The sequence below is a fragment of the Nipponia nippon genome, unplaced genomic scaffold, assembly GCF_047370975.1.
Source record: "Nipponia nippon isolate SJK-2023a ecotype South Korea unplaced genomic scaffold, ASM4737097v1 scaffold_9, whole genome shotgun sequence".
Lineage (NCBI taxonomy): Eukaryota > Metazoa > Chordata > Aves > Pelecaniformes > Threskiornithidae > Nipponia > Nipponia nippon.
In genome coordinates this window covers 8,283,114-8,296,223 of record NW_028262413.1, presented here as the reverse complement: position 1 = coordinate 8,296,223, position 13,110 = coordinate 8,283,114, and the positions used below count along the sequence as shown (strand labels likewise).

At 41.3% G+C, this 13,110-nt stretch overlaps 1 protein-coding gene across 27 annotated transcripts in view; it reads left to right on the top strand.

Annotated features, from left to right (window-relative positions):
• Positions 1-5,189, top strand: part of MAGI1 (membrane associated guanylate kinase, WW and PDZ domain containing 1) — a 359,795-nt gene extending 354,606 nt beyond the window's left edge. For 24 of the 27 annotated variants that reach the window (XM_087743432.1, XM_087743431.1, XM_087743416.1 and 21 more), the window contains one exon: positions 2,331-5,189. In XM_087743432.1, coding sequence (XP_087599558.1) covers positions 2,331-3,031 — 701 coding nt within the window. In that variant the 3' untranslated portion in view covers positions 3,032-5,189. Of the gene's footprint in view, positions 1-646; positions 736-2,330 lie in introns of all 27 variants that reach the window. The other 3 variants (XM_087743434.1, XM_087743429.1, XM_087743428.1) reach the window with 1 other exon arrangement.
• Positions 5,190-13,110: the final 7,921 nt, after the last annotated feature.

Genomic DNA, 13,110 nt, shown 5'->3' with positions numbered 1-13,110 from the left:
TCAAAGCATATGTCTGTTGCACTGAGGATGGAAATCCACCACCAATTTTCTTTTGGCTAATGCTAAACCACTAAACGTTCATTCTCCAAGCAAGGATTTAATATACAGGGGTTGCACTACTGTAAAGAATATCCTTGTAACATTTGGGACTCCTTCCTCTCTTCATTCTGTTCGCTGCAGTCGCAAATGGTTCCTCTAATAATGTTAAGTTCCAATATTTTTCTGACTTGATTGGAACGTGCTTCTCTATGAGGCTGTATATTTTTGTAATGAGTTTTGTACTTATTTTTAATGTTGTGGTCTCTGGTGGACTTTATTTTTCGTTGTTGTTTGATTGTTAATGTTTTTTCTATGACATTCTGTGTCACTGTTCCAGCTGTCTTTTAGAATGGATGCTCTCGTTGTCTGGGTTATTGAATCACCTCTTAGATGTCTCTTTATGTCACGATAATAACAACTGCTGTCTTTGCAGCCTTATATTTGGGTGAAGCCTAGACAATCTGACTGGAAAAATAAACTTTCTTTATTCTAAGATAAAATATGAAGATTTTTCTTTCTTTCATCTTTGTTATAGGGAATCTAAATTTTCTACTTTTCTCTTTCTCTTTCTCTCACTTTTCTTGGTGCTGGGCTCTTCCTTCCTCAGCGATGATACCTCCTAATATCGCTGCATGTATGAGAAATGACAAGCTCGGGGAGTCTTGCTTCTACCTTATGGGCCATAATCAAACTACGGTTTGTAGCTAAAATCAATATTAGGTGTTTTTGTGCTGTGGCCTAATTCCCTCACATTGCTTTCCGCTTCGCTATATTTTATATGTACAGCAATTCATTCCGAGCACCCTGCGTCCCCTGAATTGTAAGTACACCACAGGACACATTTAAACCTCACTTGTACCTTGTGCGATAGCCAGGTTGCCACAAGCCACGTGCTTACAGCTACGGAAAAGCAGTGTGGTCCCCAGCTGCTGCCTGAAAATACTAATAAGCAAAAATGCACACACGTGAGTCGCAACGTGTTTCACCTGGAAATCACAAAAATCATGGCCCGTGCACACACCGACCTTCCCAAGCTAAGGAATGGAAATGCCATCAAATGGGAGACGCTTTGCGTGATGGCAGGAGGAATGAGCATGTAGAGTGTTTGGCTTGGGGGAGGGAAGACAAAAAGGAGAAAAACAGAAAAAAAAAATCTGTCCCCACAAGTGTTTGTGAGGGTTTTCAGCTGTTGCCATCAGGACAGTCCACCTCGAGGTGGGTGTCTCGGTGCGAGCGGCAGGAAGCCTGCAGGAAGCTTAGCTAACGCCAGCCGAGCTGCCGTGCAGAAGTTACTTTAAAAAATAAAACAATAAGCAAATAAAACAATAAGCAAATAAAAGCAACGCTCGCATTAAGCCAGCGTTACTTTAATGTTTGCCGTGCCTATAATGAATGATTCATAAACATCCGTTACAAATGACGTGAGTAATTGTAGCTTAGCTACAGCGCAGGGCTGGTTTTTAGTTTTGGGGTTGGTTTTTTCCTTCTGCTTTGCAGTTTGTCCCACAGAGGTAGCTCAGCTGTATTTTACCTGAAATACTACATTACAAATAATGAACTGGAGATTAGGTTTTAATCAAAGCCATCCTACATATTACAATATCTTTCCATTGCTTTGATATGAAAAAATCATAACTTCTGTCATCGTTGTTCAAATCATTGTGGCAAAACCAAAATCTACCCTAGGACTTTTCATAACATGGTAGAACTAAGTGAGATTAAGTAATGTCTTAAATGAAATGGAAATTGCATGATTACAGTCTAATTCTCACACCTTCAAAATGTTATTTTACGAGGTGAAAACTTAATAATCAATTCTATTTTCTGTACATTTTCTGATATTTGAAACAAGGCCTCCCACACCTGGAAGGCAGTTCTTTCCAAAGACTTAAAAGAAAAATATTGTTTCCTAAAGGCCCTCTTTATTGGAAACTGTTAAAAAAACAGCCAACAACCCGAACTACAATTTTTTTTTCCCACTGGAAAGAAAGTAGTGTAACCGAAACATTATGAATTGGGCTTGGGGAAAATGTAAAACGCCCCATGACAAGAAGAGCATAAAGATGATATCGGCTTGGACAAAAAAACACGGCTAACGAACAGAGCAGCACCAGTACTAACCTGTAACTCTCGTTGTTCGCAGTTAAATTAACAAAAGCTTTGGTTAGCCTTCGCTGACTGCTTTAACAGTTGTTTGCTTTTGTCACTAATGAAGTCTGAAGAGTGATAAGTGGTGTCACGGCGCCGCGGAAGGCATCGGTACCAAACGCTTTGCTATTATTTTCTTTCAGACCCCAGCAGTGACAGGAACAGTCCCGCCACAGGTTCACAAAATGTATCGGAAATGAAACCCGTGCCATCAGACCGACGGCAGTACCCATCATCGGAGTCCAGTTATCCACCAGACCTTCACAAATCATCACAACATGGGGACAAGCGGACTTACGTTAGAGACCTAAAAGGCAGCAGAGAGTTTAGCAGACATCCCAATGAACACCACACTTGGAATGGGACTTCTAAAACCAACGACCACGTGCCAGGCAGGAGGACGGAGAGGTCGCCGGAGAGGAGGCACGAGAGGCAGCCGGAGAGGGCGGTGGTGAACGGGCAGAAGAGGAGGTCTCCCGAAAAGCGGAGGGAAGGAACGAGGAGCGCTGACAACACTTTGGAGAGGCGGGAGCGACACGAGAGGAGGAGAGACCTCTCCCCTGAGAGGCGCAGAGAGCGGTCGCCCAGCCGCCGCCGGCGGTCGCTGGAGAGACTCACGGAGCCGAGGAGGTCGCCTGACCGGAGAAGAGAGAGCTCCCTCGACCGGCGGGCCAAGTCGTCTGACCGGCGGAGGGAGAGGTCGCCCGACAGACGGCTCAGGGAGGAGCGAGTCGGCCACCGGGAGAGGGAAGACCCCAGCTGGAAGCACGAGCCGAGCCGCAGGCACCCGCCCGAGCAGCGCAGGCGGCCGTACAAGGAGTGCAGCACCGACCTCAGCATCTGAGGGGCTCCTCCGGGTCCCCATCGCCTTCCCCATGGGAGCGGAGGAGAGAGCGCAGGAGCTGAAACCATCCGGCTTTCGCAGGCGAGGAGACATCCGGCACCTGCTGGTCCTACAAGCCTTTTATGCAGATGAAATCTTATAACAAAAAAAAAAAAGTGTTGTGCCTGATGTATAATATTAAAGAAAGTATTTTTCAGTGTATTCTTTTTTTTTTTTAATTACTTGCCAAATGTTGGTCCTAAAGGATTATAAAATTCTGTTTCTACATTCTTTGTAGATTTCTTAAGAATAATTCCTTTATTGGGCTACTTTCCCCCCCTCCCCAACATAGTAAATGGGGGTAGCCAGTAATATAATATAGGCAAAGGATTTTATGACCAAGTTTGAATAATTTGATCCAGACTGTTCTCTAGTGACTCACTGCTACACTGTATGTAGAAAATTTTTTAATGGTTGGGGGTGGGGAAGGAAGAAAATTGTTCATCTCAGTGGGAATGGAGCGCTCCTGCTGAAGGAATTGAAAAAGAAAGAGACAGATGTTCCTAAAATTGCAAGAACTGTTTGAAGAGACTACTGTTTCAATGAAGGATATTTATAATAATTATAAATAATAAAAAAAAAAAAAATACAAACCCACACAGCACAAGATGATTTATGATAAGGAATTTCTAGTTTGTTCCATGAACAGTTTATACTTTCAGGCCCCCTCTACAGGATGCGCAAAGGCAGAAAGACTGGTAACCACCATGCCTGTGTCACACACTAACGTAGACTGTTGATCTCTCATTAGCCTCAGCAACATTTAACGATATTCATTAAGGCAGCCGCCGCAGCCCTACTCATCTTCTAGATGTATATGGACAGCAACCCGAGCATGCATGGTATTGTTTGTCTGCTTTGAAGCAAGGGAAGGGATCGGGATCCCGGGACAAGGCACAATGCGGTGGGAGCAAAGTCCTCCCTCTCGGAGTAGGTGTATTCCTTCTGCTCAGGCAAAACCAGTGGGCTTTTCTTACTTTGCCAAATTCCAAAAGCTCTCTCTTCTTCTCGCTCCGTATTTAAGTTTTTATTTTACTGGTTCATCCTTACTGAGACAAAAGGAGTGCACTTGCTGAAAAAAAAAGGAAAAAAAGAAAAAAAAAAAAGATGTATCAAAGGAAAAACACAGGCAAAAAGAGGCAATCAGTGGGACAACCTGGTTGTAGAAGCCTATCCATACTGGTTATATGCTGTAAATTTGAATCTAAGAACAGCAGCAAAAGGGAAACCTGCAAGTTTCTAAGTTGTATTTTTAAATTTGCAAGTTGTGTGGTAAGTCTGCTGTAGTATTGGTATAAGATTTTAATGGATTACTGCCTAGCTGAGCCAAAATGTTTGCCGTTACTGTTGGACCACTGAAGTAAACTGCTGCTTTTTACAGTGCATTGGTGTGTACATGTATACTGTTCCACATTTCCCATACAAACACGAGAACATTGCAAGTCTATCACTGTTGTTGCCATGGTACTGTAAAAACAAAACCAAGAAAGAAGATGGCCGCTCATTGTGTGTACAGTTTAAATTGTAATTAATAGAGCCTGTTGGAAAAAAAAAACAAAACTGTTGCCTTTTTCTTGTATAAAAGAGGATTTATGACAAAATTTAGCTGTGAGGAATGTGATTAAGTGTTTATATTTCTGAAAATGGAACAAATTGATTCAGGGGATATATTTTAATGTAAACTGAATCAGGTATGTAAAGCTGTTTTAAAATGGGAGACTATATAAGTAATTCTAAAGCTTTTGTTGGTTTGAATATCATTTCTTTTTTCATGGTGGGCCTGCTTATGTATTATTAAGCACTTGTATGCAGTCTGTGTTCTTCAATCATCATTTCTTGCAATGTGCTATAGGCATAATGCTCTTTTCTGTGTTGATGAAAAGCAGTATGTGGGCCAATCTTTTTTATAAAACACTATGCATATATAAATACTACATTGTTCATAGCTTTATTTGACTTATTGGGTTTATACATAACACTAGTATGAGTAGATGTGGACTTACCCAGTATGAGCTTCTTTCCTTGGAACAGACACTATGTATATGATGTAGCAACAAAGAAGGGGAAAGTCTGTGAATGCTATTTTTATTATCAAATAAAGTTTTCCATACAAAGCATACATATGAGTGTAGTGATAAGATAAAGGAAGAGCCACACCTTAACGTTACTTACTCATCCCTGTCTAAATTAGTAAACTGTAGGTTACAGTCTCCGAGGGCCATCCGTTAAATATGTATTAATCGTCCGTTAAATATATATTAATCATTTGACAAGCCTTAAAGCACAGGTTCCCGGTTTTCCAGTATAAAATTTTCTTCCCCAAAATAATCAGAAGCTGAGGGTTTAGGTGAAGCAGGGTTTGTTACTATGTCTGGGGTTTGTATCACTGGTCCTTCATAACACATCAACACGCGCAACGGTGTAAAATCCAGGCAAGGCAGCAACTACTCTATTGCTGTTATTGGGATTGTTGATGCCATATATATATACATATATATATATGCATTTATATATGTGTGTATATACATATATATACACACCTATCACCAAGACTATATGTCTCCCATCTCTTAGTTCTTGAAATGTGTAAAGGCTGTTAAGGATTGCAAAACTGTTTACTTTAAATAGATTTTTAAAATAACTTTTAGACGTTGTATAGTTTATCTGGCCCCACTCATTTGTTTTCCCAATACTTCAGCTAACATGCTGGGAGCCCAGGCAGCTTGAGAGCCGCCGGTGAATGGTTTGTATTTCCAGCCACAGCATCTGCAGCGGGATTTGTCTGATGCAGCCTGAGTCTTTAGGGGTATGCTTGGGTCACTGTGAAAGTGTTTGGATATTTTAGGTTTGAATCTTTTATGATGTTCAATGCCTTTTTACTCTGAAATTATATTGTAATGGTATATATTGGTTCTGAATTTGTATTGTCTGCTGTTACTACTGTTTGTCCTCTCCTTGTTCATGTTATAGCATAGTTTAAGTGATCTTAGAGAGCTGATTACGTGAGTGTCAAGCTTTTGAAGTCTTTGAAGTGTTGAGTCTCAAGCTAAAGAAGATATTACATAGTTAATACTGAAATTACATTTTACAGAAACATTTAATTTAAAAAACTCTGCAAGTTGACCAAAAAAAAAGTTATTCAAAATGCCTTGTTAGTGGTGGCATCCTTTCTACTGCTTCCAAACCCACTGAGAGCTGGAGCCCTGCTCTAAAGCATGAGCATTGCAGCTCCATATTCCGTGGTGCAGCCTTATTCACTTTAATTAATTCCATCCTTACTTCTGACCATAAAATATTTTTTGAAACTTCTAAAAATGAGAAGAAACCCTTTTTTAGATTGTAACTTGGCTCATGTTTTGTCAAACAATGTTCTACAACTATGAAGCTGCCAAAAAGATGAATTGCAGCGTGTTTCTGATGAAGAACTGAAAAGTTTATGAAGTGGTAAGTGAAAAAGCTCTGCAAATTGATATTGCTAGTTTTTGGTTTTGTTTTGGGTTTGAGTTTCACATCTTTTGTTATCAGTGCTACATGGTCAGGATCCTGTGCCATCAGTGTGCTCAGTCCTGTCATTTGTGTAAGGTCGATTAACCCCTAATTGTGAACGTTTTGACTGCAGAGGGGCGGTTCAATCCACGTGGAGAATTATGTGGGGCTTGATCTTTTTGGTTAGAGTTGCAAGTTAACTTCTAGGTTTGCTGAGCTACGTTTGCTGTCTTTATACATTTTCCCTCAATTCACTCCCTCTTGAATATTCATTCCTTGGCATTCGAGCCAGTGTTTTATTTAATAGTGATCTTGTGTTAAACCCATCTGCTGTACTATGCTTGTTTTATCACCGGAGTAGTAATTATAGATACTGTTCTCCTCCTCACTTTGATACCTTTTGTTACAACAGGCTTTCAGCTCTGTCTCTTGGCTGGCTGTTCTGCTGAAGAACATTATAAATGGCTCATAATATGCTCAGTTTATTTGGCTCTCATAAATAGTACCATGAAAAGATGTCATTTATGACCCACTGCTGCCATCTGTAAATGTGTGCCTGTTAGGCCTTTGGGATTGTATTTTCTTCAGATTTATTTTTAAAAAAGGAAGAGCAGGAACTAAAAAAAGTATCCCAATTTACTTAGCAGTTGTTGTAAATCACATGAGTCTTGAGATGATGCCAGTTTCTGTTTTGGATGCGATGCTAATCCATCAGCATTGCTTCCTGGGTATATAATGAAGAGGCAGCAAAGTGTCATACAAATGGAAAATTGTGGGGTTTCAGGACAGAGAGGAGTATAAAATTTGTGCTGCCACAAGGCCTGCTGCTTAATGCACATAGAAATTCAGTGGTAGGGATTGACCACGATATGACAATCTGCCACACAAACATGAACTTCCAAGTCAGAGATTGCTTTTCAGAATTTAAGGCATTTGTGTTTCTTTTTCCTTACTGCCTTTCTCGCCATGAACTCACGGCAAGATAGTGGTGTACCTGTACAACACACTGGGAAAAACTTGGCTTCACTTTTAGGGCATCCTCTTCTCTTCCAGATCCTTACAAAAGGCCTTCAAACCACACCTTCAAATGAACTCTTGGTAATTAACATACAGGTTGCTGTGATCTTTAAAATGCTCTTTAAATAATAAATGGCCATCAAAGTTTTAAAATGCAGCCAGTGCTGTGCACACAAGAGTTTCTAAGATATTTAAAATCACTATGTTTCTTGGTATTTCCAGGACCTGGGCAAGGAAGACTGTACGCATTGTCCTTCCCAGGTGGAATTGTCCTAACTGCAGGATTGTTTCTAAAATGAACTAACAAATTATATCAAACTGTAGGAAGTTATCTGCATAATTGTGTCTGAATTCTCAATTAAATGCCCACAGGGGGCTAAGGCCCTGAGCTCATCCTATCAACTAGGTTATAAATGCCATTAAAATCACATGAGGTTTATGCATGAGTTCGGGCTTAGGCAGGATTTACCCTCATATTTCAGCAGAGTTTAGTGCCCAACTGATTTTTCATATCTGGGTCTAGAGGCACCAACAGATGGGCTCTGGCAAGTCAGCGGAGAGTAATGCATGCCCCGGCCCTTCCACTTCAAAGTCAAACATCTCTGCATAAACCCATGTCAGCGATAACATGAGCTAAAGTGATGTGCCCTTCACTGAAGCAGCAGAGATGAACACCCACCATCTATGTTGCTGACTGGGCAGGCGAGGAGGCTGTTGTCCTCAGCAAATCTTCCTTGGCAGCATGTGAATTGAAAATACTGGGTTTCAAAGAGTAGTCTGAGTCTCGAGATGTTGAAGTTGAAATGGAGGCGGTTTCATCTCTTCAAGGAGTCTCATTAGCTTTAATTTTGCAGCAAATAGTTTCTTAAAAGAGAATTTTTGACGAGGTTTGTTGCAGCAGGAGGGAGAGAAGAACAGAAAATGGTCTGCGGAGAAATACTTAAGCCGAGCATTTACTTTGGTCATACTCAAGCAAATCCAAATTGCTGGCATTGTGCCTCAGCCAAGGTTATTTGGTCTGTTCCTAAGCTGACGTGACTTTGGTGCTGACTGTAAGAAAGAGTCAGGCTTGTATAGAACGGGAATTCCACCTTGCTACGTGGCTTTTGTAGACCAGGCTTTATCTCCAACTCCATGTCATCTATGACCAGTCTTAAATTTCCTCGTTCTTTCCTCTTGTCAGAAATGTCAGTCTTCAGATGTTCTGTCTGTCATTAGAGGACTGAGCTTGTGTGACATTACCTTGCATCTGCTGTGACCTAAGAGCATGTGTATGGATGTATCTGTGGCTGAGCTTATCTGCAGTAATTTGTTGAGTCAGGAAAACTGGATGGTGAAACTGTCCCTCCAAGCCTGGTGACTCCCGTAAGTATGAATGAGACTCGTTGAATTAGCTGACTTGCTTCTTTCTAAGGATAGCCAGAAGCAGGAATGTCTGGGGGAGGAAGTTGGCTGAGGCTCATTCCATATGTGCTAGAGAAAATATTGATTGGATGTGGAAGCAACTTGGAGAGTTTCTTGAGGACTCTGGCTTTTGTTCCACGTAAATGAGCAGTTTTTTTCTCATTGTTTCTTAGTAAGATTCTTCTGGATCCTGTTTTTGCTTCTGAGACTCCAGTTTGCTTTGGGGACCCACAGGAGACTTCTTTCCTCTCTGTTTGATCCAACAATTGTTGCCACTGCTTTGAAGTGTTGAGTCTGCTGGCAAAGCCTTTGCCTTTGTAACCTTTGAACTGCAGTTGTGTAACACAGGGCTCACTTCCAAGAACACGAAGCGGTTTCTGTGCTGTACAATAGAGCACCAGACACGGTCAGCATGTCCTGCTCCTATTCCTCAGTGGAAACAGAGGTCCTAAGCACAGGCATGGAGAGCTGAGGAGAGGGCATCCTCTGACATAGCCAAGAGTCACTCTCCGACGGTGCACCAAAGCACCATGTCCAATGGGTTTCCAGACGTGACACAAAAACTAAAAGAAGTTGTAAAACTTGTGTGGCTGATTCACAGTACTGAATTCATTATTCTGTGAAATGATTTACTGAATGGTTAGAAGACGTTTAAAGATCCCAGTGCACATTATTTGCATGGTATTAATAACAGTAACAGAAAGAAAAGACCATAAAACAATACATGGCATATGTTTTCTTGTCATGCTTTCCTATATTCTTGTTGAGGATGCATCAGACATCTGTTTTCCTTCTCCAGTCCCTTCTCTGGTTGAAAGGATAACCTGATGGGACAGGTGTTTTTAGACAAAATGCTGGGGATATAAAGAAGAAATCTTCTTGCTGGAACCTCAGAGAAAAAGTGTAAACCAGTTCTTTAGTGGTCCTTGAAAAGTATAATTTTATACAAGTGATACTTAATGTCACTTAATATACATTTGCTACCCTGAAAAAGGTTTAATTCTTAATAAAAGAAACTACTAACTGCACCTTCCTAACATGCATGGCACACATTGGCCCAAACAGTTCCTTTTTTTTTCCTCTGACTAATTAACAGGATTGAAAATTGACTACCGCTGAATCTCCTTGTGCTTTTGGGACAGCTTGGTCTGCAAGTCTTCAGCTTAATTGTGCAATAACAATGCAAAAATATGTAAACTGTAAACAGCTCTGAAGTGCTTAACATGGCAACACACACACAATTTTGATTATCTAGAGCCTGTGTCGAGAGCCTGGAACAGGCCTGCACGAGGGACCCCACGTCTTGCAGGGTGCATCGCTCTCCCGTTGGCTGGTGCCCTCCAGCTGCTGCCTACGAGGCTGGAGCACCTGGGGCTCAGAGGCGGCTGGGCTGCCTTTATTCCAGCACTCAGTGGCTTGACCTGGTGGGCACACAGTTCTGCGTTGCTCCTGATGAGTGCCTGCGTGCATCTCTGGGGCACCCCAGAGCCAGAAGGGGGTTTTCCTCCCTGAAGACCTCCAAGTGAGAAGGACCGCTTCCTTTCGCTGAGAGCAGAGTGATGAACACTGCTATCCCCTGTGACATAGCATCAACTCAAATATTTTATCCTGAAATTCAGCCTATCTTAGAGATTAATCTCTGTATGTAACTAATATTAATATTTACGATGATTGCTTCTGCTATTGCATTGCTTCAGCATATTGCAAAAATTCATATCCCTCTGCTTACTAAAGATTTCATTCATCAGCCTGACTTTTCTTATTCCAATTATGATTTAATAAAGATAGATCCTTCTTCTAGCACGGCTTCATGGCATTTCCAAAATATTTATCCTTTCTATGACTGACATGTACTTTACAGCCATGAAGTCTCATGATTTTTGCATCAAAACTTCTTCTATAAAAAGGATGCACTCTAATTCAGTGAGCCAAAAATAGACACACGCTGCCTTCAGGTTTAGATGTGCTTTACTCCCTGCTTCATCATGAAAAATGATACATAAGGATAGCGGTTCGGAGAGAAAAGTCAAGTGAATTTCACAGCGAAGTGCAGAGCAAAGAGACAAGTAGACTGTTGTTGTGAGCTTCATTAGAAAGTGTATGTATGCTTGTTTGCACATCTGTCCAAAATGAGATTTGGTTTTCAGTATGTTTTTATACGTATGTTTTTTCTGCTTCGTTTTATTCAGTTTGCCTTCCTACGTGAAGTCTCCCATAGCTGCTAATGCCTTGTGATTTACATAATTGTCTTGCTGTATCTCTTTTGATAAAGTGACAAACACTTGATTCCTTTATTTTCCGCATGCTCTTTGTCTTTATCATCTCTTACTGCAAACCATAGCAATTCATTCTTTCTCAGTCTCTGGGTCCTACAAGGTCTTGTACCAAAGGCAGGATGCTGTGAGATTTGGGGCTTCATTTGTCAGAACGGAATTGCATCAACAGTTTGGCAGCAAAATGGAAAAGTTGAGAAAACAGTGAAAAGCTACACCAGCAGATTTCATACATCAGGCTATTAGCAAAAAACTGATTTTCCAATTTTGCGCAAAAACAGAGCAACTTTTGTTTGTGTGGAGTCCTGCCAAACCCACATTAATTGTATTTAATTTGATTGCTTGGAGCCCAGATGAAAATGCTTTTCAAATAATTAGTTGGCTGTAATCATGGAGATCCTGATTCAGAAAAAAGCCTTGCTAAGGAAAGCATACAAGCATATGCCTGAGTTCTGTTGAAGTAAAGGGACGTAATCATTTAATTAAGGGCCTTCCTGAGAAAGGTCAGGAATGTTCATAGGAGTCATAACGAACAGCATTGTCTCAACCTATGCCAGAAACAACACCACTTGCGGTCTACTGATTAATGGTTTTCATGGTTTCCTGTCCTTGGCTTTTTTTCTTAACCACTCCAACAAGGATCTCCACGTCTGAGACTTGTTCCACATGTGCTGTCGAGTGGCAGTGCCCCTTGTGCGGTATGAGCGCATTCAAAACCTGCTTGTATTTTTGCATCCCGTTACTGTCCTCTCCCTCCCCGGGACGTTCCTCTTCGTGATGTCTTCCCCACGTTTCTCCACTTGCCCGGCTCTGCAGTGCTTGTGTTCTCCAGGATGGAAACTGGCTCTACACTGGGGATATCCATTCATCTGGGTGTGGTGGATGAGAAGAGCATCTCTTCTCTCTCATGATTGCTGGTAGCAAATATTTAGAGGGTTTCTGTTTCTTTTTGCCAAAGGTTCTTATGGTCCCTATGCTGGGCAATGTTCCCCACCTTGCCATGGTGTTTCATAGCTCAACCTCAGCTGTGTACTCAGACTCGTAGGACACATTTACATCTCGGGCATCACCAGATCCTGGCTGAGAGGGCTCAATACTAACTGAAGGATGCAGACTAGAATGCTGTGCCACACGTACCCGCGATAAAGCCCTCTACGCTGTCGGTGAGCACGTTTTCGTATTGAAATGAAGGTGCCAAAAAGCAGATATACCGAACTGTGCGGGTGATTCAAATGAAATAGCATTTCTGTAGCAATGAAGTAGTTATGTACTTCACAAATGGTCTGGAGTTATTAAAGAATCAGGAGGAGAAGCTGAGTTTGAATATTTTCTATGGTGGAAGTGAACCAGAAATGCTAAGGGAAAGGCAGATGTTGAAACAAAGATAACGCCAAGTGTACAAAAATCCATTTTCTTAAGAATAAAACAAACAAAAAAAAAGGCTTGTCAGAATGACAGTCAGGGTAGCATTTAGCTCTCAATGACTAAGTTAAGAACAAAAAGACTGCAAAAATCAAGCAAAATGGAAAGGTAAACAGCTGAAGAGAGATTTCTGCTCAAAAGAGAACAAAACATTTTTCAAATTTTTCTCATGTTTTGTCAAAATGTTAACCTTTGAAAAATTCCACCTTCCTATAAGCTTGTACAAAAAAAACCCCAAGCAACCAAACCCCCAAAACCACCCCCCCCACCCCCCCCACCCCCAAAAATAAAAAGCCCACCCTTCAGATGTTACCATGTTTTTCCAATCTTGGTACATCCATAAGACGACCCGGCAGTGGAAATGTTTCAGTGCAGTATGAATCTTAAAGATAAAGCAGCAGAGAAGTACCTAGGAAATAGAGAAAACCTTGGGCTGCT